Source organism: Oreochromis aureus, linkage group 10, assembly GCF_013358895.1.
Source record: "Oreochromis aureus strain Israel breed Guangdong linkage group 10, ZZ_aureus, whole genome shotgun sequence".
NCBI lineage: Eukaryota > Metazoa > Chordata > Actinopteri > Cichliformes > Cichlidae > Oreochromis > Oreochromis aureus.
Genome location: NC_052951.1, coordinates 24,071,199 through 24,094,810, shown reverse-complemented (window position 1 = coordinate 24,094,810; position 23,612 = coordinate 24,071,199). Strand labels below are relative to the sequence as shown.

The 23,612-nt window shown below is 38.3% G+C and overlaps 1 protein-coding gene across 6 annotated transcripts in view; it reads left to right on the top strand.

The window, feature by feature from the left end:
* The window catches only part of fstl4 (follistatin-like 4), a 211,420-nt gene that overhangs the window by 79,605 nt on the left and 108,203 nt on the right, over positions 1–23,612 (top strand). For all 6 annotated transcript variants that reach the window (XM_039618901.1, XM_039618902.1, XM_039618903.1 and 3 more), the window contains one exon: positions 10,477–10,719. In XM_039618901.1, coding sequence (XP_039474835.1) covers positions 10,477–10,719 — 243 coding nt within the window. The remainder of the gene's footprint in view (positions 1–10,476; positions 10,720–23,612) is intronic.

The following is a 23,612-nucleotide window of genomic DNA, read 5'->3' as shown; positions in this document are numbered from 1 at the left end:
TGCTGTTTGATGAATTTGCTTAAAAATATGTCTAGAAACAGTGGTTTCAGCCCCTGGTGTGATGCTGAAAAAGGCTCAATAAATACAAAAAAATGCTAAAAATATTTGTGTAAAATAGGGTCTAACTTATTATCGCCACAGTTGGGTGGAAAGCTTGTTGCTGAAAAACATGAATTAACCAGGAGTAAAATAAAAAGAAAAGTTTCAGACAGGAGAGCAGAAAAGCTAATCAAGTTTTAACATCAGCTGCATAAGAATGCAAGCAAATTGTCACTCAAATGGATAATTTATTCACCTGCCCCGCAAAACTACCTACAAATATCTAAAAAAGAAAAATATTTCTCAACTACCTGATATGTTGAGGATCATGTACGACCAGTAGGTAAAAGTACAAGCAGAAGCAAGCGCCTGGCTCTTGAAGGTCTCTCTTTCAAGAGATCTGAGGTCCTTCATGGAGCAGGTGCACGTACACGGGAATTACAAGATCAGTAAAGACCTATCAGCTGAACTAGCCACACGAGTCTTGTGATAATTCCTCCCAGGGTCACATTGAGTATACTTGTCTGTGGAGGGCAAGTCGGCCTGCTCCCTATGCTGTTATTGTCTGTCATAAAAACATATCACCCAATTATAATATCACTATGCTTTATTTTCCTGAAACATACCTCTGCAGTGAACTAATATGAGAGACAGACAATTATGGGAGCTTGTTTCCACAACTGAAAAAAATGTTTTTTTCAATTCAATTAATTTCAACAGTTGCCTCAAAGTGCTTTCTATTGTAAAGTAAAGACCCTACAATAATATAGAGAGTGGGAAGGAAAAACTCCCTTTTAACAGGAAGAAATCTCCAAATTTCGAGAAAATAACTTGAAATTTCAAGTTAGCACTGCCAATCATTAAACTCTGTGAAGATATGTAATTTCTGGTAGCATCAGCATCAGTATCAGCTGCTGGTTTTTGAAATGATGAAATCCTTGTGTCACTAGCTGAAAAGAACTCAAAAATATTGAGATAATAACTTCTTTTTTCTCCCAGTGGTATAAACAAGCTTCCATGCACAAGAAATGTAGTCCTGTACTGCTGAAGTAATAGCCCACCAGCAGTTTCCCATCTATGTTGTCACTGTAGAAATGTCTTCTATATGCTTATACTACATGTTTTAATATTCCCAGTTCCACAGACTGTATGAAAAAAAAAAAAAAAAAAAAAAAATTAAAAAAAAAATTAAAAAAGGGGGAGAGAGAAGAAAAAAAAGTGGCTGTTTCAATTTTCTAAAAAGAGATGTCATTCTGCAGAGGAGGATGTCCACACTCTCCACAAGATAGCAACTTGTCAATCACACAGTAGCCACGTCCTAAAGGTATACCATGCATTATTCAGTGTTACTCTAATTAGGACCATCATTTTTTTTAAACTGTAATAACTGGCTAATTAGAAAAGTGATTAATTAGGTATTAAATTAAGTTTGAGTCAGTCCCATTTTCTGCAGTCAATGGAACTGCCCTCTGCTGGAAAAAAAACCCACAGGTTTAAGACACATAGGCTGGTTTCAGTTTTCTGCCCCTCAGGTTATGGTCATCTTTTATATACTGTCTATGACTAGAGAAGCAACTTACATGTATCCCAGCATATCATAAGCGACCTCAGAAGGAGTGACCAGAACATCTTTTTGCGTAATTAGTTTGAAATCTTGCAGCAATCTCTAAAGATAAACTGAAAATAGGGGGAGAACAAGAGAAACACTGAGTCAGGGTGTGATAAGTAAGTACCCTTAATCACTGCGTCCTTTAGTCTCATCATCAGCCATGTCTCTTCAGAAATCACAGGAAGTTTCTCCTCCATTAGTATTTTGGGATGCCACAGATGTATTCAGGGTTCATTTTTTAATCTTTGATGACCTTGTTAAAAAAATATGCTATCAAAGTTTCCTGATACAAGTTTATGAACACGGAAAAGCCTATAATTCTTAGCCTCTACTTTTATGTAACTGCAGTTTAAAGCAGGCTGCTGTGCATTGCATCATGAATAGCAGACTTGATTTATGCTATCTTAAAAGTTTGTTGGAACAGGTCTTTATGCTTACGTTTGTTGGAACCGGTCTTTAAAGGAGCCTTTTAATGAATGTCCGCTTCTAGCTTCATAGAGTTTGATTTATAGTTTTAGCACTTAAATAGCAACCACATGATATTGTTTAACTGGCACATTAGTCATAATTGTAGCCTCTAGTTTTCTTTGTGTTCATATGGTGATGCTGTCTTTGTGTTTGGGTTGTGGCTACATGCGTTTAAGCCTCATTTTGTTGGTGTGTAACATTTAAGTTCAGCTCCATATGAGATGGCTTAAGTGCCATACCTCTTGTTTAAAGGTAGTGATCGCCAAGGTAATGACTAACTTGCCATTTAGAAAGAGGTCATGGGGGTAATGGAAGATTTGTAGCATTTAATAGAGAACAATGGCTTTGGCAGTGAGTGTAAATTAACTGTAATTATTATCTAAAGTTACTTCGATTAGAGGTTTTTATACAGTTGTCTCATTGTCAGTCTCAAACATGAGGGTGCTTCAGTCTGTGTCAGTCTTTGGTCCTTTCTGAATTATCTCAACAGCTATTAGAAGGATTACCATGAAAATGATCCATGTTTGCCTAATGTGAAATGGAATTACAACATTAATAACAACAGAGATTTAATAGATTCCTATCACTAGGGTAAATTTGTCCTTTGTCTATTCTTCTTCTCTGTGAGAATCAAAAACTGATCTTCAGCCTATACAGAAAGGCTTGATCCTTTATTCAGCTTGTCGCATGTGAATTGAAACTGGGTTATTTGAACTTTTAGTTATATCAAGCGAGACAATATGAAATAAAATGTCAAAAGATTAATCAATACTGAAGTCAGTCGCTTGTTGCAACCATGTAATGTCATTCTTGTAGTAAAACAAACACACAAAAAAAGCTTTTATCTAAAAGTATGTCTCAAGATTTAGACATTTGCCGTTAGATTAAAAAGATCTGCAATATTGTTTACAAGCTACAGCAATAATTATTGGTAATAATCTGTCTTGAAACTGCACATAGGCACATCAATAATCTGAATTTACATAGTTGTTACTGTTTAATGTCAGCATTTGTTAGAGTTTTATCGAGATTTAGTCCTGATTGTCTGAAGAGATGATTAACATGTTATATCATTACCTGAGAGCAAGCCTGCCAATTTCTGTGCTATTAAAGGCTGTTTTCTCAAAACATGTTTGGGAAAATGGGGTTTAGTCTAATTTTGGATGCTCTCTTCTGCTGATTTTTTGGGGGCAATATTTAAATCCAGCCTGAATATTGAGGCATCAAAGTGCTGCTGCTGACATTTGGTGTCATGAACAGTTTTGTTCCTGGATGACTTTATGCTTATTATAAATAAATAAGACATAATAATACAGTATGGATTACTTAAAGCAGACAGTGGTCATTTAGATTAATTATTCTTTTTAGACATTTGATTTTCAGTGTATTTATTTATATATATTTTTTCTTGACCTCATTGTTTGTTGATGTCTCCCTTGATATGAAACAGTTTTTGTTCTGATAAAAACACCACTAGGTTTAAATGAAACTGTCGCTCAACCTCATCTACACTGTGTTACTGCCACAGGCTAAAGACGGACGAGTCGCCAACATATCTAAGGGGACAAATTTCACTGGCTGACCGACCAGATCTCAACCCCAGGCTTGTGTGGCTGTGCAGAGTGGAGGCAAATTTTATTTTCAGTTAATGCACAAGAAACTGTTCAATAAACTACACTTTTCAGACACAGTTCTGAGAGAAGCTTCAGCTGAGATTCTCAGTCTGTGTCGTTGGTTGGTTTTTCACGTGCTGTGTCTGATATTTAAAATTGTTAATACTGGAGGTGGGACAGTAAAGACAACACCCAATTGCAGGAAATGCACTTCATATCAGGTTGTTTTTAACCTTTTGACAGTCTATTTTTATTTCATTTCTGTTTTGGTATAGGATTTGTGATCTTGTAGAATTTTATGGAGTCTGATGTGGAAGCTGGATGAATCAGTCCTCTTGTCAAGTGTAGTATTACCGCTAGGCCAAAGGACAAATTTAGAGCCTAATGGCGGGGGAAAAAAAGGCAACAAAAGATGCGCCTTGAATATCCATGTAACCTAAACAAAATTTCCCTCTGCTTTTTGCATTCTACTTTCCGTCCTAAAAAAAGAAAACATCATTTTGGGTACAGTGCAGTTAAGCTGACAGGTTTGTGCTTATCTGTGAGTATCTCACCTAACACCGAGGGCCGCTGCTGTCCATTGATATTCCAGCTTGGTGTGCATGTCAGAAAAGCTTTGTCCAACTGTGCAGAACAGGGGAGACAGTGTTTGACGGCGCGTCTCAATATTTAATTATCTACAGCTGCTTCAGAGCAAACAGAATGATCTGTAGGATCAGCAGATGTGACTGTACATTTCCTGGACGGCACAACTCAAATAAACAAGCGCTCCATCCACATGCCCTTTACATGCACATGTATGCTGCACTCATGTGACACTTGAATTAAAAAGACGGCGGCACTTTAGCGGCTCGATCACAAAACAGAAGCTGTCTGCTGGCAGGGAAAAAAGAGAAAACTCTTTGTGTCTGTATGGGTTTGTGACTGCAGCAGATTTCCATGGATCAAGGTGGTTTATGGCATTGTAGTGCTGCAGGCAGTGAGTCCCACATCAGCAGGGCAAATATTCTTCTAGTCTAATTACTAAGAAGCTCTTACAGTGTCCCTCTGTCTCTCCAAGGAGAATGTATCAAAAAACAACAAACTAGCCTCTGTGGAGCTGGATTAAATACAAAATAAATAAAGTTTATTGTGATTGCCTTTAAATGTTAAAGGAATTTAAAGAGCTTGAGAGTCTAGCCTCAGGTATAAATAAATTGAGGCATATTTTAGTTGCTAAATAGAGCGAGGGCTTAGACATAAGTACTTTGCTTCCAGAGTGAAGTGACATATTCTGACTTTCTCTTTCTGTGTGTGTGTGTGTGTGTGTGTGTGTGTGTGTGTGCGCGCGCGCAGCCTGTGTTCTTTATGCTAGTGCACTCTGCACACACATTATATGCCTCACTGTGGATTCAAATTACCAATAGCTTTTTCAAAATGATTCAGTAAGGGCTGAGACTGACAAGATTGTAGCTTTTCCCGACAAATGAAAAGGCAGTCAGTCATGCTGTGCTTCCAGTTATGCTCTCATCCACTTAGGCTTGCATAAAAGGGGAATAAAAGAGGAAAGTTATGTTGGATTATCATAAAATGTCAGGGAGATAAGCCAAAATAGTCTTACCACCGCATCCCAGTCCCTTATGTTCCTATGTAATTATCAGCAGTGCTTCTCGTAAAACATGCACAGGAAATCTGTAATTATAGTGGACAATGTCTGGTTTCAGTTTCTCTGAGGCCCAGTTTAGAAAGATATTGACAAAGAGAAAATGAGGAAAAAAAGACAGGGACACATACACATGCAGTGAAATAAAGAGGGGGGAAAAAAGGAAGATGAAGTATAATCAACAAAAAACTGCAGTGACAGGATAGAAAGGCTTGAAGCAGTATGGTCAGCATGGTATTGTCTTGGCACCATAAAAAAGCTTCATCTTGTAAGAGCCATTTATATGTACTGCGCCAGCAGCTTAAACAGGAAGGATTATCAAATGACATTTTTAGCCTCTTAAGCAAGCCACAATTGCAACCAACGTAGTCCAAAAGAGAGTGAGACAAAAGAACTTATGGTGAGGATGAATGCGAGTGCTACGAATTAGCTAAATGTCAGACAGCTTGCGTATTGTAAATGTAACTTTTGGGCACTATTGTTTCTGTTGTTCGAGCGGCAGCTGTTCATGTACTCTGTTCTCTGAACAAAATGGGAAAAGAAGAAAGAGGACGGAAGGGGAGAGAGCTAGGGGAAGATGAAGAAGGAAGAACCAGCGCCAGTGGATAACAGCCACTGGATGTTTGTTGCTAAGCATTTAATCTCTCATGCTTGGAGAATACAAACGATCTTGTAATCGTCCCCGACCTTGACATGAACAGCAAGGTCGCAGGGGAGCTGGGATATTTTGCATTTCCCACAGATGCTTTGCCGAGACACGCAGAACAATTAGTAAACTGGATATTGAGTCTGTCTTCACTCTCTCCATCCCCCTCCATCCCCCTCACATTCCCATCGGGGTAGTTACCTGGCACGCCCCCAAGCCGCGACTTAGTTTGATTCCCAATACTTAATTATGATAAAGAAGCAGTCAAAGTAATAAGTCAGGTCAGGCTGCACCTACCTGTGGGCTGTGCTTAACTGCCAATATCGAATATGCTTATTACTGATTACTCCACCAGTTATTTTCTATTAATTGATTCCAGGTTTAGACAAGAATGTGTCAAATGGACAGGAAAAAGGTGGTCACACATTTCAAAATCCTAAACTGCTACTATCACAGTAGTTACTGTGATTTATTTGGTCTGCTAATCATTATTTCTGTTCACATAAGGTTTAGTAATTTCAGCAGCATTTCTGTGTGTTCATATTTGACCATGTTCCAGTGTTTGCAAGCACAGAAGCTGGATATTAGACAGTGACTATAGAGTGTATGTTTGCATACATACTAACACCTAAAAGTGAGTAGGAGGGTGCCGGTGTGTTAATGTATGTGTTTGTGTGTGTGTGAGCTTGTGTTCCTCTGTGCATTGGCCCTCAAATCTCCTTTATGCAATTAAGGGACTTTTGTCCTCCGACAACAGCGTATTACCTCTATTATTGAATATGCTGAGAGTTGAGATATGATTATACTGGAGGCAAATTAAATTTTTCTTTTCAGCAGTTTGAATATAAGAGCGTGGACTGGGTTCTTTTAAGTTAAGCCAGTATGGTTTTTAGCTTTATTCAAGAGAGGGATAATAAAGTTGACCCCTTCTCAGCATCCCGACTGACTCAACCTCAAAACTGCATGAACACAATGGCTACTAAATCTATTATTTTCTTTTAACAGCAAATCATCCTTCTGACAGTGACTTTAGAGTTTTTAGACTTTTTTTTAGATGATAGAATTATCGTTCCTTTCCAGTGTTATTTTCTTTCTTACCTCGACACTGAATTTATTAATGCCAAGCAGTTTGTTGCAGTGAACAGTCATGTCGTTTATGGTTTGCCCTGGTTTCCATGGCAAATAACGGAGCTTGTTGACTTCAAAGGTAAACAAGAGGCACAAAATGCTTGCAGTTTTAAAAGGAGAAACAGCAGGATCAATTAGGGCTTTTAAAGCTTTGCTTTAACGCCAAAACTTCATTTTTGTGAGAGCTTAGAACAGTGTTTTAACTGATAAACACTCGCCGTAGGCCTGTAATGGCTGCGGGACTCCTAATCTTCTACCACTTTTTGACATTTTTATATTTTAACAGAAACAGAAGTTCTTATCTTGTGCTGATCTCCATAAACTGATTGGTGCTTTCAGATATGCAAAATCTACTGTACCAGTAGACAAAATGGAATTTCAGATTCATTCTGCATTCACAAGCACTGACTAGCTGTCAGAACAAGAAGTGGGTTCCCTCCGGGTACTCCAGCTTCCTCCCACCGTCCAAAGACATGCAGCTTGTGGGGATAGGTTAATTGGATAATCCAAATTGTCACTAGGTGTGAATGTGTGAGTGAATGTGAGTGTGAATGGTTGTCTGTCCTTGTGTGTTGGCCCTGCGACAGACTGGCGACCTGTCCAGGGTGTACCCCGCCTCTCGCCCTATGACAGCTGGGATAGGCTCCAGCGCCCCCCGCGACCCTGAAAAGGATAAGCGGAAGCGAATGGATGGATGGATGGATGGATGGATGGTTTTCCAAATTGTTCTAATGGCAAATGAAGTGGTCTCCATACAAAATAATAACTCAACTCATATGGTAGGGATATCTGGATCTGTCCTAAAGTGGTTCACCTCATTTCTGGCTGATAGAACACTTTTAGTTTCAGTGGGAAACTTCCGGTCAGATGTAGTAAAAAATTTCATGTGGAGTCCCACAAGGATTGGTTTTAAGCCCCTTGTTATTTTCATTATATATTCTTCCTTTAGGCCGTATCATTAGTGGTTTCAAAATTATTTCCTACTATCTGTATCCAGACAATATCCAATTGTACATCTCCTTTAAACCTTAGGAATTAGACAAATTATCCACTCTAATGGACTGTCTTAAGGAAATTGATGGTTGGATGGCAGACAATTTTTTGCAGCTGAACGCAAACAAGGCTGAGTGTTTCATTCTTGCTTCAAAGAGTATCAAGCCCCAAATTAGGTCCTTTCTCAGCCACGATAAAAGCTACTGCTCGGAATCTTGGAATAATTTTTGATCAGTCTCTGTCTTTTGATGCTCATATCAAGTCTGTGACCCGCTCCTGCTTTTTTCATTTAAGAAATATTGCTAAACTTAGGACTATTGTCTCCAAAGGTGAAATGGAGATGCTTGTCCATGCCTTCATCTCCTCCCAGTTAGACTATGGTAATGCACTCTTTTCCTGTCTGTCTAAGGCTTCCTTAAATTGCCTTCAAGCGGTCCAAAATGCCGCAGCAAGGCTTTTAACCCACAGTAATAAATTCCCCCATATCACTTCCATGTTAAAATCCTTGCACTGGCTTCCAATTGGGTACAGATATCAGTTTAAAATCCTCACTTTTACATTTATGTCTTTACGAGGTGAGGCTCCCTCCTATATCATTGAGCTTCTTCAACTCTACTCTCCAAACCGGATCCTTAGATCCACTGAGAGTGGTCTTCTAACTATTCCACGGACCCGTTCAAAAACGAAGGGAGATTTTCAAACCCTAGCTCCAATACTGTGGAACAGTTTACCTCCCCCGCTATGCACCATCGACTCTGTGGCTTCTTTTAAAAAACAGCTTTAAACACATCTGTTTAGACAGGCATTTGAGTAATGTTTGTGTGTACTATGTTGTTTTGTTTAATATGCTTTTATATTCCCATGTGAAGCACTTTTTAATAGCTTCTTGTCTTAAAAAGTGCTATATAAATAAATTTTACTTATTTACTTAATTACTCAAAAAATCAAGTCTCATCTATATCTAATTTTTTACTCATTTTTGTTGTAAAATGCTTTTATTTTCAAATAAAACTACAGAATGAATCTTTATCATCTAGCAGATAAACCCTAAAGTTAAGCCTCTGCCAATAAATTCAACATTGTGGGTGCTTGCGTAGGAGAGTTTCATGTTTGCCTGTAATTAATTCGGCGCTCTCACGACCGTATGAAAAAACATGTAAACTCTTAGAGGGATCTGGCATTTTTATGTTTAATATATTCCCCTGGCATTTGCCAGATGAGGTTGTGAGGCAGCAAATTCCTTGCTTGTACCTTTTAGAGAATCTCGTTTTCACTGTAATAACCCCACGGAGCATGGGCCAGAGGTCAGGCTCACGGAGTCAGGAAACATCAATCCAAGGTGGAGCATCTGGCTGAATCAGCAGCTTTTTGACTTCCTTTAAGTGCAGATAGATTAAATCAGTGAGAAGAAGAAGAAGCAAGGTGCCCTAGGCAGTGAGTGGTTACAGTGGTGATGGCTGTGTGCATTTGTCCCTGCATATGTGTGTAGGTCAGGAGATGACACAAGGAGTTGTTATAATGAAGAGGGTGAGTAGTGAGTGCATTTGTGTTCATAGGCAACAAAATAACTAAGGCAGAATGTGGAAACTCTACTTTCAGTGCCCTTATATGCTCAGGTACATATATATACATATACACCTTGGTATGTTTGTATGCACATGTGCTCATGTATGTGCAAATGATTGCTGAGAGGTGTTAATAAGGGCAGCCTGCAGTTTGAGCTGTAGATAGTTAGACTGTGTTTAAAAAAAAAAAAAGGTTTATCCTCGTTAGCACCGTGTGATAATTGCCATCACGTTTGGAGGTGTTTGTCATTGGTTTACGGTTTTTCTAATTTTGGTGCCTACTGTATGATCCATGCAAATATGTTTTCCTTAATACATATTTGATTTGTTTTATTCTACACCACATATCTAATATAGTATTTTTTTTTTTAAATGAGGATTAATGTGATTTTTTTTTTTATTTGGTTTTGATTCATTTATTTGAAAACATATTTGTGTTAAAGCACTGGATTTGTCAGTGATTATCTAAGTTCTTCAGAATCTCACACTACATGAGAACTGTCCTTGAATTTTGGCCATGTTATTTTTAAGCAGCACAAATCTATGAGAAAGCAATACTCATGTCTTTGTCTGTCTGTGCAGGAGAGACAAATCTATTTCATTTTTGCGTTTTGTAAATTCAGCTGATCTCTATCTCTGCCCTTGTAACTCTTTCCGATTCATATATGCAAGTAAAAATTGCCTAAGTTTCCCCCTCTCATACAATTTTGTGAAGGTATACACTCTGGCTTTCTTTCTTAATATAAAAGCCCTATTCTCTCTTGTTCTTCCAGCCCTGTCTGATCCGGACGGAGACCCCTGTCGGAGGACCTACTGTGGACGGGGTCGACAATGTGTGCTGATGGCAGAAACTGGCCGCGCAGAGTGCGTTTGCCAGGAAAAATGCCGGCCCTCCTTCGTGCCGGTGTGCGGCTCAGACGGCAGATTCTATGAGAACCACTGTGAGGTTTACCGCACCGCCTGCCTGGAAAGAAGACGGATCTACGTGGTACACAGCAAAGATTGTTTCTTTAAAGGTACAGATTTAGTGCTACACTGCTACAATGACACTGCAGAGGGCTGGCACACACTGTTAAAAAATGACTGAAGTTATATATTTGAAGTTATATTGATAAAAAAGTCTAATTATCTTGGATATTCTATTATAATTAATCAAAATAAATTACAAAGGCATTTAGGATGAAGAAAATATTGAGGACATATGCGTGCCCATGCTGTGATACTGCAGCTGTTTGTCAAAATTATATTTCCCCCAAAGTTTGATAACAAACAAACAAACAGCTTGCTGCATGCATTTTTTTTTTCAGGGATATTTCAATTTTACTTTGTCAGTCTTCTTCACATATTCTACCATCTGTTGTTGCTTGAAAACTCTTAAAGTATTAGGTTTTTTTTGTGTACCTTTGGAACAATGGGCTCTTTGTTTTTTGCAATAATTTGCCTTATCCAAAGTAACAAATAAGAAGGGCAAAAAAAGGGTATTTGATATAAAAATTAATGTGAGTGTTTAATGAGTTAAAATATTGCGTGATACTCTGTAACACCTTGTGTTAAATACACTTTGATTCAGTAGTTACAAAAACATTTCTATATAAAGTAATTCATAGTTTTCATATTATTTGATGATGATGTGTGATGTGTGTGAGTTTGGAAACTTAACAGTCCCATGTTATAGAATGTGTGAACAAGTTAATGAGCCTCCCATGTCGCAGCACTGTGCCTTCCAGGTTTCAGCTCAAAGAACCGCACATCTTTGTTTCCAACTTGCCTCAGCACAAAGCTAGTTTTTTAGCTTTGTTAACTCTCTGAAGCTTTCAATCCAGCTGTGCTGCTACTTCCCACAACTCTCTCAGCCTGCGCTCACTCAGTTAAAGGAAGTGCAGCTGATCAGGCATCTCTTTCTTCACACTGAGTGATCATTTCTCATGTCAATATAGCCGAAACGCCCACCTGCTGTTTTTAACTTATGTCAGGATTTTAGCAGTGCATAGATAAAAGAAAAAATGGTTCAAATTAACAGGCAATCATATATTATTCCATATGAAAATATTGTGAAAAACTTTTTTTATTTCAAGTTCATTGCACATTAACTGAAATAGTTTGTCGTTTTTTCATTTTAGTTTTAAAGATGATTATTAGAACACATGAAAAATAGAAATCTGGTATCTCAAATTATTAGAATATTTTATTTTCTGTTTTGGTAAATGGGTTAAATATAGTCTATAGGGTTAAATACCATGGTATCTTGGACTTGTTCAGTGCACGCAACAACAATGACAACTCATTTGGGTCCAGATGACGATACCCTCCACAAGCCACAGACGGTCACTGCTGAAAAGGCTGGCTCTTTGCAGAGTGCTGGATCGAAGCATATTAAATGAAAGTTGATAGCAAGGATAAACTGTGATAGGAAAAGGTGCCCAAGCAGCAGAGATGGCCCCAGCCTTGAGAGGGTTTTCAAGAAGATTCAAATTAAGAACTTGGTGGCGCTTCACACGGAATAGACCGAGGTGCACTAACATCATCAGGAAAGTGGCTTCAACTGTCCCTAATATTACGACGCTGATCCAGAGAGGAGGAGGAAAAGGGAGGAAAAGAACTTGCATGAAAGTAAATTCTGTCTTTCAAGGTCCTAGAGTCAGCAGAGGCACAGAATCCAAGTCCAGGCTGAATTTCCCACAGTCTGTGGTGATGTGGTTTGCCATGTCATCTGCTAGTGTTGGTCCGCTGTGTTTTATCAAGTCCAAAGTCAAAGCAGCCATCTACCAGGATATTTTAGACTACTTCATGCTTCCATCTGCTGCAGATTTCCTTTTTCCAGGATGACTTAGGACCTGCTCACAGTGCTGAAACTGCCACCAAGTTACCTGACCAGAGCCGCTTTTGATTAATTTTAGGAAATATCCTAATGATAAGAGATACTAGATATCTGATTTTCATCAGCTGCCATAAACATCAAAATTAAATATTACACTTTTAACAATGAGTATAGAATATAAGTTGTTGGGTTTTTTTTTTTTTAATTTAACTTAACACTCTCCAGGAACACCCACTTCCCCATCTTCTGGTTATTTTGCTCATAGTTGCTCAAAGTCGTTTCTGTGGTTTCTGGTCGCCATGACACTTGTTGTGGCGACTTTCCAACTTTAGTCTACGTTATCATCTGGTGTAATAACAAAGTCACACAATAACATAGACTTAGAGACTTGGACTGGAATATCCTGGAATATACATTTATAACTGAAAGCCTCTGTTTTATATATATCTATAAAATACATGTATGAATAATACATTTTCCTGCTGACCCCATCCTCACCAGTGCATTGCTTAGCTTTCACGGCAATTCATTAAATGACGGTCGGCACTTCAGCTGCCATTTATTAAAGGTAATACGCCGACAAAGAATGAGTACTTTGCACGACCCCACTTTAAAAGCTGAATTAACCCTTAAAGACGTTGTGTTCATTATTGCTGCCAACAACTGAACATTTGTCGTACTTTGCTTTCTTGTCCCTTCACACTTAAATTGGAAGAAGCAAGCAATTATGATGCACATTTTTAGCTCCACTGCTGTTGGCTTTTAAAGTCTGTTGAGATTACGTGAAATCAAGTGAAATTATTACACGGGCATAGTAGTTTTTTCTTTTCACCTGGCCTTTTTGTGTAATTTGCAGTCATTTCCATTGTTTTCCACTGCTTACACAACAACAAAAACACCGTTTCACAGCCTCTGTATCTTTGATGTCTCACTACATCACTGTGTATGGCATACGTTTGATCCCTTTTGCAAGTGAAAATTGCCCTCAAATGATATTCTAATACCCATGAGGGATACATATGAACAGTCTGAAGGCTACACTTAGGTTTTAACTTTGGTTTGATGTTGAAACATTTAAACAAAAATAGAGTTGCACTGACAAGCAAAGCAACTGTTTTGTAGCATGTTGCCAGCTGTCAAGTTCCAGTCACAAACATCAATCACTGTGAAAATTGTGCTGGTTTCTGTCAGCCTACGATTCAGTTGAGATGAAAGGACGAAATCATCTGTAGTTTGGCGCTGAAGGCTGTGGCTCGGGGTCGAGTTTTTCTGGGAAACAATAGCGATGCACTTACACTGGGACAAGGACAGTAGGCATTTTCATCAGGTGCTTATTCATCTCTTCTGTCTGGTCGACTTGGTTAATCATGCGCCTTTCACTACAAGTCAGCTTACTTATTAGGCAGTTGGCCCTAATCACAAAGACTGGCCTCTAAATCATTTATAATTGCACCCTAAAAACTAATTTGATGATCAATCTAATTGTGGAACTTTAACAGAGTTTTGAGTCAGAAGGAAACCAGTGTTGAGCAGTGCAAACATATCATTAACAGACTTATTTTGCAGCAAATCCTTTCATAATTCTAAATTTTATATGCATTCAATTAGGTTATGAAAATGGCCATCCAAACATTTTTCCATAGACGTTTATGCATTATGTGCACATGCACTGACTCAGTCTGTTCCTTCTTCCTCCTCACTACATATCCATGCACTCACAAATCACCACAAGGTTACCTGGGATCACTGGTTCCGTATTGTAAATCGTTTAAATCTTCACTCTTGACTATCTCTCATTAGCAAAATCGCACTCTCAGCATGAACAGTCTGTATTATTATCCAAAGGCAGCCCACTCACTTTATTATGACTTCGATTTAAAGGTAACAGGGCTGCAAACTTGGTGGCATAGCCTCTTTTTTCCCAGTTTTCCAGGTCAGACTAGTATTAAGCATGTTTTATACTCCCTCAGGGCGTGGATGTTAAAATAGAAAGCAAAGCTATAGTTATTTTCGAGCGCATGATTTCATGTCAACGCAGCACAGAAACACAGACGCACAATAACTCACACAAACATGGCAGCACTTTCAGGAATATCACATTAGGGAGGCAAGGATTCCTTCCAGACATTACCATGCATAGCTAATCCACATTAGGGGTGTTCAGTCGGCACATTAAGCTTAAACTTGATGTCTGAATGCAAACCAGCAGGAGATGGAAAATGGTGGAAATCGGTCAGATGTTATGGGAATCATGTGTGTGTCTGTACATGTGAAGTCAATATTGCACTTGACATACAAAGAAAACATTAGAAGGCACGTCTCTCGGTGGTGTGCTACAGCCATTATTCATAATCACTATTTGTACAGAGCACTGGAAAGAAGCATCCCTGACGTTGATCAATAACGCTTGAAAATAGCAACACATCCTGTTCTGGTTTGAAGCTCTGCGTCGCATCTGCAGCTGCAGAATGAGACACAATTGACCATTTTCCTCCATTTCTGTCAGGATTTCACTCGGCAACTGCTCCAGTACATATAAACTAGGAAATCCTCAACGGTTAATGACAATAGGATAAGACAACAATATTATACAGAAGTACAATAATAGTAATATTTGTCTTTCAAATAAAAATGAATAGAGAAAAAAAAAGATGAAGCTATAAATGTGCTCATACCCCCCACCCCCCCCACTCAGAGAGTGAGTAAGACACAAATGGATCTCTTGGGACCCTAGAGCAATGTTTTAAGCCACTGACTTTTTTTTTTTTTTTTTTGCAGAATAGGGTGGGGGTATGGGGGGGTGAATTTGCTTTCAAATATGATAAACCTAAAAGCTCAGCTGTGAAAGCCTATTTCTTTCAGCTCAGGGCTAGGGTCAAAGTCACAGTGTCAAATATAGCAAGTAGTTATGCCAGCTTTCGTCTCGTCATATTTGCATGACTGTGATTTTCTCCGCAGAGCTGGTCCAAAGCTCTTCACTTTGGAAAAGGAAAAAATAACTCTGACCTTTCCTTACTGGCTTCTACTTACAGAGCTCATTTTGTTTATGCATTAAGCTTTTAATAGGTCTGCATGCATATCCAATGGCATCCGCTGCTACAGTTACACCAGCAGACCGCATGTTACTTTAAGCTAAAGTGGAGAAAAACACACAAACAAAAGAAAACAAATAATTCAACTGATTTTTTTTTTTTCCATTTTATTTATGAGACTTTTACTAGAGTGTCCCAGTTCATCTGCAGTTGCCTGTTTCAGTCACTTACCTGAAATTTGTGATGAATTTAACAAGATTTTATCTTTGTACTTTTTTTAAAAGTTTTGTTGTTTTATGTTTGGGGGTACAGTTTGTATCATGTAACATCAGAAGTTTTTATGAGCTTCAGAGAAAAAGTCGACTTTTTCAAGGAGAGAGGTCAGCTCTGCTTTGGTTTTATGTTTTTAATTAAATTTTTATTTTATTTTTTCCTCGGGCAGTGGGGAAAATCAAGGGAGAATGTTTAATGGCTCAAACTACTGTATACTTGTTGTGGCAAACAGAGTTGCACAGGTGAAGGAGTTTACCACTGAGGGTACCCAGATATTCTCTTTGATGCAGCTTGCTTCTGGCTTGATACTCAAAAGTGTGTGGTAAAGGATTTGACTTTTTTGACAGACGGCAAAGGTGATTTCAGGGCAGAAAAAAGGATAATAAACGTCTGGATGGGGATTTTTGTTCTCCCCACTTCTTCCTTTCTTCTCAGCGGATGCTTTAATACATATTGGCTAAAAAATGTGTATTTGTATAATAACATTAGAATAACAATGGGATTATAAAATGCCACACTCTGAAGTGAATTGATAACTGTTACATACCGGTAAAAGGGACACAACAATGTTTAAACCAAAGCCCTATAAAGAGATTTTCATTCTTTCACCATTTTTAAGATAACTTTAATTCTGTTTTCACTGCAGCACTTCTAAGATTAGTCTGAGCTCGCTTCAGCTATCCATTTCACAAAGACCCTGCTATAAAATTACCACGGAAACCACAAATGTCTAACGTACACAAGGGAAAGTCAGTTTGTCTGCTCAAGTACGGCAAATAGATAATCGGCTTCAAAGTCAAAACTTGCTTGACGCCAAATGGTTTTAGAAAGGGCAAACTGTCAATTAAAAAGATTGATGTACCTGAAGCACTCAAACTTAATAACCTATTTAGATTCAAATTACTAAAAGTACCAAAAGTCATAAAACGGGTTTTGAGTCTCTCATCTGTTTTTTTTTTTTTTTTTTTTTTTTTTTTTTTCTTTTTACAACCATGTGATAAATTACACTCTTGCCAAGTGATTGATCTAATAAAAATGATAACACATTTCAATAGAGTGGCAGTGCCACCCTTTCGCTGATTTTATTTTCAGAATGAACTACATATAGTAGTGCATCAGAGACAGATCACCTTAGTTTTCCCTGTGTTTTAGATATCTGTTTATTTATTTTTGGCTAATTTGGAAAAAGGAGATTACTTTGAGACAGAAATGTTGAAATCTGCAAGTGTTTATTCAAACAAAATTACACTTGGCATTCACTTAATTCTTTTATTAAGTGCATAATGTATAAATTCAATTACATTTAAAGATTTTTAAAATCTCATTAGCTTTAGAAATCCCTCTTCTAATTTGTGAAACAGGCATCAGAAGCACAACATGTTTTCTCTTTCTTCTCCTGTGATGAGTGCTGGGCAGAGAGTCGGCTCTTTTCTGACCTTGCCTTTGATTATGGCCCTTTCCCTCTGAAACGATCCGAAAAAGAACTAACACAGTTGATTCATCGCTTTCATCTTCCTGATGAGTAGGAAGCTTCTAGAAAAGGCAGTCCAAAGAGACATCTGTTTTCACCAGGTTGTGTATGCCACTCCACAGGGAGGTCTTTAATGTACCTGGTTTGACCACTCTATTATGGACGAGTGTCATTCTGGTGATTCTTGGTTGTGATCCCGCTGACTCTTAGATCAGACGAGTAATGTGGTAGCTTTCAGACTGAAATTAGTGTTGAGTCTCCCCTGGGTCTTAGTGAGCTACCTCTCCTACATTTTCTTCCATTAAGCCAGGCGGTTCATAACATTAGTTGCCAGCCCTCACTTGAAATCCCTTGTGGGAAGCCCTGACCACCGCCCCCCCATCCTCTCCAGACTGGACACCAGCCAGGTTAAAGTTGATTGCAGAGCTGCAATGATTAATTGATTGGCTGACTGGTCAAAAATTAATTTGCAGCCTTTTGTGATAATAAACTGCTAGTTTAAGTCACTTATCAAGCAGAGGAAAAAAAAGACAGACATCCTCATTTCACCTTTTGAAGACATCAGTACTGAAAATAGTTCTTCAGTTGCTTTAACTAGCCACTTAAATAAAGATTCTCATAAGGATCCTGATTGATTGATATTTTAGCAATCATCAGTCTTCTTGAGATTCACAAGCTGTTGCCAAATTTCACAAAAAAATGACAGCTACAGTGTTCTTGATATAATGAATTGCTTTGTCTTTTCCTCTCTCCAACCTCCCTTTTAGCCATCTATCAACTACCCGTGTTTGCGGTGTCTCTCACTTTTAGAGCTGCCTCAACCACTCTGATTACTCTTCATCATTCTGGCTCATTCAGTGGCAGCTGTGGTTATTGCATTAGCCATCAAAGCTGCCCCCGTTTGTCTTTGTACTCCCTCTCTCTCCCTGCAGCCCATGGCAGCACCCTGCCTCCACCGTCCATCTTATTGCTTGCTAACCCTCTACCCCTTCCTGTGACTGCTGCTATTAACTTAGTCACGCAAACACACAGTAGTTTGATCATTCTCACAAGAAGGATCAACTTAGCTTGAGCTCCAGGGCTGCGTCTTTAGTTTTATACATTAATCAAGATTATATAGGGTTAAAATATAATGCCATTAAAGATGAAAAACCAAGTGTTTGTAATTGCGGGATGTTCATGACATCTTGTTTTTGTCTTGCTTTCTTTCTGCAAATTCTTTGCTGGATTTAAATTAGTATAATTTTCTTTGGTTTATTAAAAAATGGCCAAACAATTGCTGTATGGTAATATCCCATAATGAAATGTACTTATGTGCAATTTGTTGCTATGCCACTAAAGCAGGCTGGAATCTAGAAATTATGTATTGCTGATTCTGATACTAACTCTCCAAGGTTTGTTTTTCTTTGTACATCCATACACTTTGTTTAAACTGCTTATCCAATTCAGTCCCTGTGTGGGTGTTAGGCTGGCCTTCCTTATCGTCACAGGTAGAGCGCGCTCCACGCAGGACACCAGCAGGTTCGAACAATGAACCTTTGTGCTGGGAGGCAACAGTACTGACCACTGTCCCACTTTTCCTCCAACAGTATGTTTGTACTGTCATTAATGACTGACCTACTTGGGTGGTGTGAACTAATCAGTTCATTGATTACATTTTATATTCATTCCACTGAACCCTATCAACCTACATCAATCACTTCTACATTACAAGGGCACATTTTAGAAACCCCCACTCTTTAACTGAACTGCTCCAGCAGGGATGTAAAATTGTCCATGTCACATAACAAAAGCTAGTCTGGGCTATGTGTAAAACATCCATTCACATACACAAAAACACAAACTATCACCAGCAGGGGTTGCTTTGGCAGGACCTTTTTTAGTTATGGTGGGCTTTTACATGTATATCAGCCAAACTATATCAGCCTTTCTTATGTGCCATCTTGCCCGAACACTTTTTCGTCATTTTGTCTTTTCACTGCTGACATGGGTCTTCATTCATTCACCTAATTTAGTTGGTCAACAGTCTCCCCTGTGAACAAAGGAGCTGTCTTTTGACCATTGGTTTACCCCACTGTAATAGTGTAGGGGTAATGCCATGGACACTGAACCAATGCTGTCTAATATTCCATAAAACCTTCATGGTGAATCAGGCTACACCTGGTGTGGTTAATCGGGTATCTTCCTATAATTCAAGAGATTTCTGTCTGTCTGTGCTTTCGTTGCTTTGTCCGCCAACACCTATGACATGATCAAGAGTTTAGCAACCAAATTTGGATCTTAGGCACCTGAAGGTTCTTATCTATATCAGGATATCAACAGATTGCCAAGCAACCACCTGTTAGTCATTTTGAACTTTTAAGCATCTGTGACATCATAACCTGCATCCTGTCTTTTTCATTTCACAGCCCCAACATCCGCTTTATAGACACAAAAATGTAATCTTGAGTGATATTACATATAGGGGATATTATATTGTCTTCACGATGCCTAGCAACAGGCTAAAAAACACGGATGGTACCATTTTCATTTCATGGCCATTAGCACCTATAGGCCAAAATAATACTGTAGTGTAGGTATGTATTAGTACTAGTAAATAATTGTAGTATATAATGGCTTTTCATATTATATATGCCAATTTAAAAACTAAACCCAAAACTATCATTGTTTTGTTTCATTAGTTAACAAACATAATGACAAACTCAAAGAAAATTCTCTATCTGATATTCCAATAATTTTCTGTTGCAAGTTACAATTATTTTTGCCTAAACAGTCGTTTGGATGAATATGTCTTGTTTTTGTTCCTGTGTTTTGTGTTAATTTTGCAGTTGTTTTAATGGCAAAATCAGCTAAATTAGTACTAAATGTTCATTATAACGTTATAACATTCTTTCATTACTTTTAATCACTGATTTTTATTATTATTTTTGCTTTATTACAAGCTTCATCTTTAATGTTTAGTAGACGCTCAGTTTTTTTTTGTTTGCTTGGTTGTTTGTTTTTTGGTTTTGGCTCTTTATTTTTCACCTCTCTTATGTAGATGCCTACTCATCCTTTTACGTGGACTCTCTCTCTCTCTCTCTCTCTGAAACACACACACACACACACACACACACACACACACACACACACACACACACACACACACACACACACACACACACACACACACGAGAATGATGGTACACGCTTCTATCATGACAAAAGCAAAATAATCTCTTATGAAAGAGAATGTTTATTCATGCCTAAGAGATTTTGACATGCTTGTCACAACACTGGCATTGCCTCTCACTTTGCCTTTTCTGTGGTGCGCTATACTCCACAGCACCACAATGGACCTCTTAAATCACTTGCCTGGCTTTAGCTGCAGACGTGTGCTGCTCAGCCTGGCACATGCAGTATGGATATATTGATAATTTAAATCCGAGTTGGGAGTAAACAAATTGTGATGCCCATCACAATTTGAAATTCTTTTTTTTCTTTTTTCCTGCTTCTCACCATAGATGTGTAACACACACACCTGCACACACAGAGCTTTTCCCTCATTTTGCCTTGTTGAAGTAATTAACAAATCCCTAATGTGGGTTTTGTTCAGGGAAAGCCATTTTGGCATTCTGTCTACATCTTGTAGCATTAACAGGTGGCACTGCATCATTTTTGGAGCTCATCATCGACATGGTCTGTTTTTATTACTGTTCTTAACACAACTTTTTAAGAGCTGTTGGCAAATGGCTCTGAACAACTGAGAAATTAGAAAGTGACAAATGAATTCATTTGGCCCATCCCCTCCAATTCAGCAATCCTTTCATCAGTTTAATGGCTGCATAAATGGAAAACACATATGGCTGCCAGTGTTTCTAGCCCCAAACTTTGAAACCTGTCTGATCTGTTTTTGATGAAGTCTCGTTTCATTTACTAACAAGTGAGATGAATATCTTTTGCTGGAGTTTAGACATCAGTTTAATGTCTGTATGATAATTAAATATCCGTTTAATTCAAACAACTCTTCCTAGCAATATAGTGCCATTCATAGTACACACACACTGCTCTCTTTCTGTGTCCATGCAGATCTATTTCATTCCCCCTTAAACAGCCCGCCCTCCCCACTCTTTCCTGATAGACCACTTTCCCTCTTCTCTATCGTTCACCCTCATTTTTTTTTCTTGTCATGCCCCCAATATAGTGCAGATGGGGATTTGAGTGACTCTGTCAAGCTTTTTGCTGCGTTCCCGGTCTGTGTTAAATTGGTTCAGAGCTTAAGTAGAGTGTGAGCCTGGAAAAATAAAAAAATAAAAATACAAGAATCACCTCGAGGCAAAGTGACCCTGGGAAGAAAAAAAATCATATACACTCTTCATCCTTGACAAACACAAACACTCGCACACACAAACACGTACGGAGACATAAACTAGGAGTGTAAAATGGATGTGTGGCTTGGTTCACTCCTAATCCATTGCAGTGAGTGCAAAGATCTTTACCTTCACGTGGAAGTATTTGTAGCTGCTGGTGGGGGCAATGAGATGGCTCTTTGATGCTATCACGTGATGGATAATCTGATTAGACAAAGTATTTGATCACTACTGTGGACCGCTGGGCAAGTTAGCTCAGATAACTGTCTGGGGACTGAACTATAAAGGTTCTTAACTCGATTAAGATATATTGTTAGATGAATTTATATAAATTTCAGTATTATTGGTGGTTAACACATTCACTTTACACACACAAGAGCTCTAATTTGAAGCCATGAGGACACAAACATAAACACAGAGTCACAAGTGTACTTCTAATGCCAGTCCCAAGCCCAGATAAACGTGAGGATTGCATGAGGAAGAGCATTCAGCGTAAAATCTGTGTCAAATCGAACATGCGGCTCTATCCGCTGTGGTGACCCATTGGGAAATAAGGGCGCAAAAAGTGCACCAATTATCATCAGACTACTTACGTTTGCGCACAAGAAAATTGAAAGCTTTACCTCGCTGTGCAGCAACTGTCTTATTTCATTTTAAATATTACCTGTAAACCAATCAGAACCGAAAAAAAATCAAATCCACTTTTTATAATTATAATAAATCAGATTTTTTTAATTTTTTTTTTTTTACAGAACCACTTCAGGCAAAGAGACCCTAGAAAATTTATAATGGTAATAAAAGAGTATCATGTAATCAGAGCAGCAGTTTCATAATCAAAGCAATCCCAAAGATAAAACTTCATCCAGTCTCACAATTTTTTTTTTTTATGCACTTTGTAATCATTTCCTGATTTGGACTGTAATAATGGCAACTCACAATCAGCCTTTTTAGTGCAGTGTGTGACTCATTTTCCTACTTGCTCCTGTGCTCAGATGTAAGTTATCACATAATTGATGCTCAGTCACTCATAAGTTTTGTGTGAACAGGTTACGTTTTCTCAAGTTCACATCAGTTCTTTCTACTTGAATGCTGCACACAAATGCACAAAAAGTGTCAATGAATTATTTTTTGTTTGCCACTTTCTAAATCTTGTGAAAGGAATACAGGTGCACATTTCTTCCTTTTTTGGAGGATACACTCACTTTTAACAGAGTTTTTAAGCAACTGGACGGCGATCTTGCTGGAAGAGATGATTGAACAGTGCCTCCACTGCCTTGTGTAATGCGAGTTGTCAGATTATATACTTCCACCCTGCCAGTTGAACAGTTTGACCAGAGGGCAAAGAACGAGCTCAGATTGACAACTACCACAGCTCAGTGTGCTGCACCAACTGATTTGCCAGCTCTCAAGATGACTGAATGATCAACTGAATGACTGCCCAGCTTCTTGCACAGCCCTCTATTTCACCAAGACACTCAAGCTACTTGCCCTTTGAGTACTATTCTCAATGCAGAGACTGAAAATGTGCTCCCTAAAAGAAGTTATATCTCAGAATTGTTCCTTTAAAAACAAAAAAAAGAGTTCTTCAACACATGTAATCCCAAAATATTTGAATAGTTAAGATTTCATTGATTTATTCATTTACTTTGAAATAAAAGTAAATGAAATATTTCAAGTGGACTGAACCTGGTACATGTAATATATAATATTACTGGTATTTTCAGTGTTTGAGTCAGTTAATTAAATTGAATTGAGTTATTTAAATACAATGTGTAACATAGGTGACCCTTAATAGTAAACAACTGCATTTAATTTGTAGTGATCCATCTACATGCAAGCCTTCCACCGAAACAACCTAAGAGATTATATTAAACAAAAGCCTCTTTTTTGGATTTTGCTGCACTGAATAAACATCTGTCCTGAATTGCTGACACCTAAATTTGTGATTAAAAATAAATAAATAAAC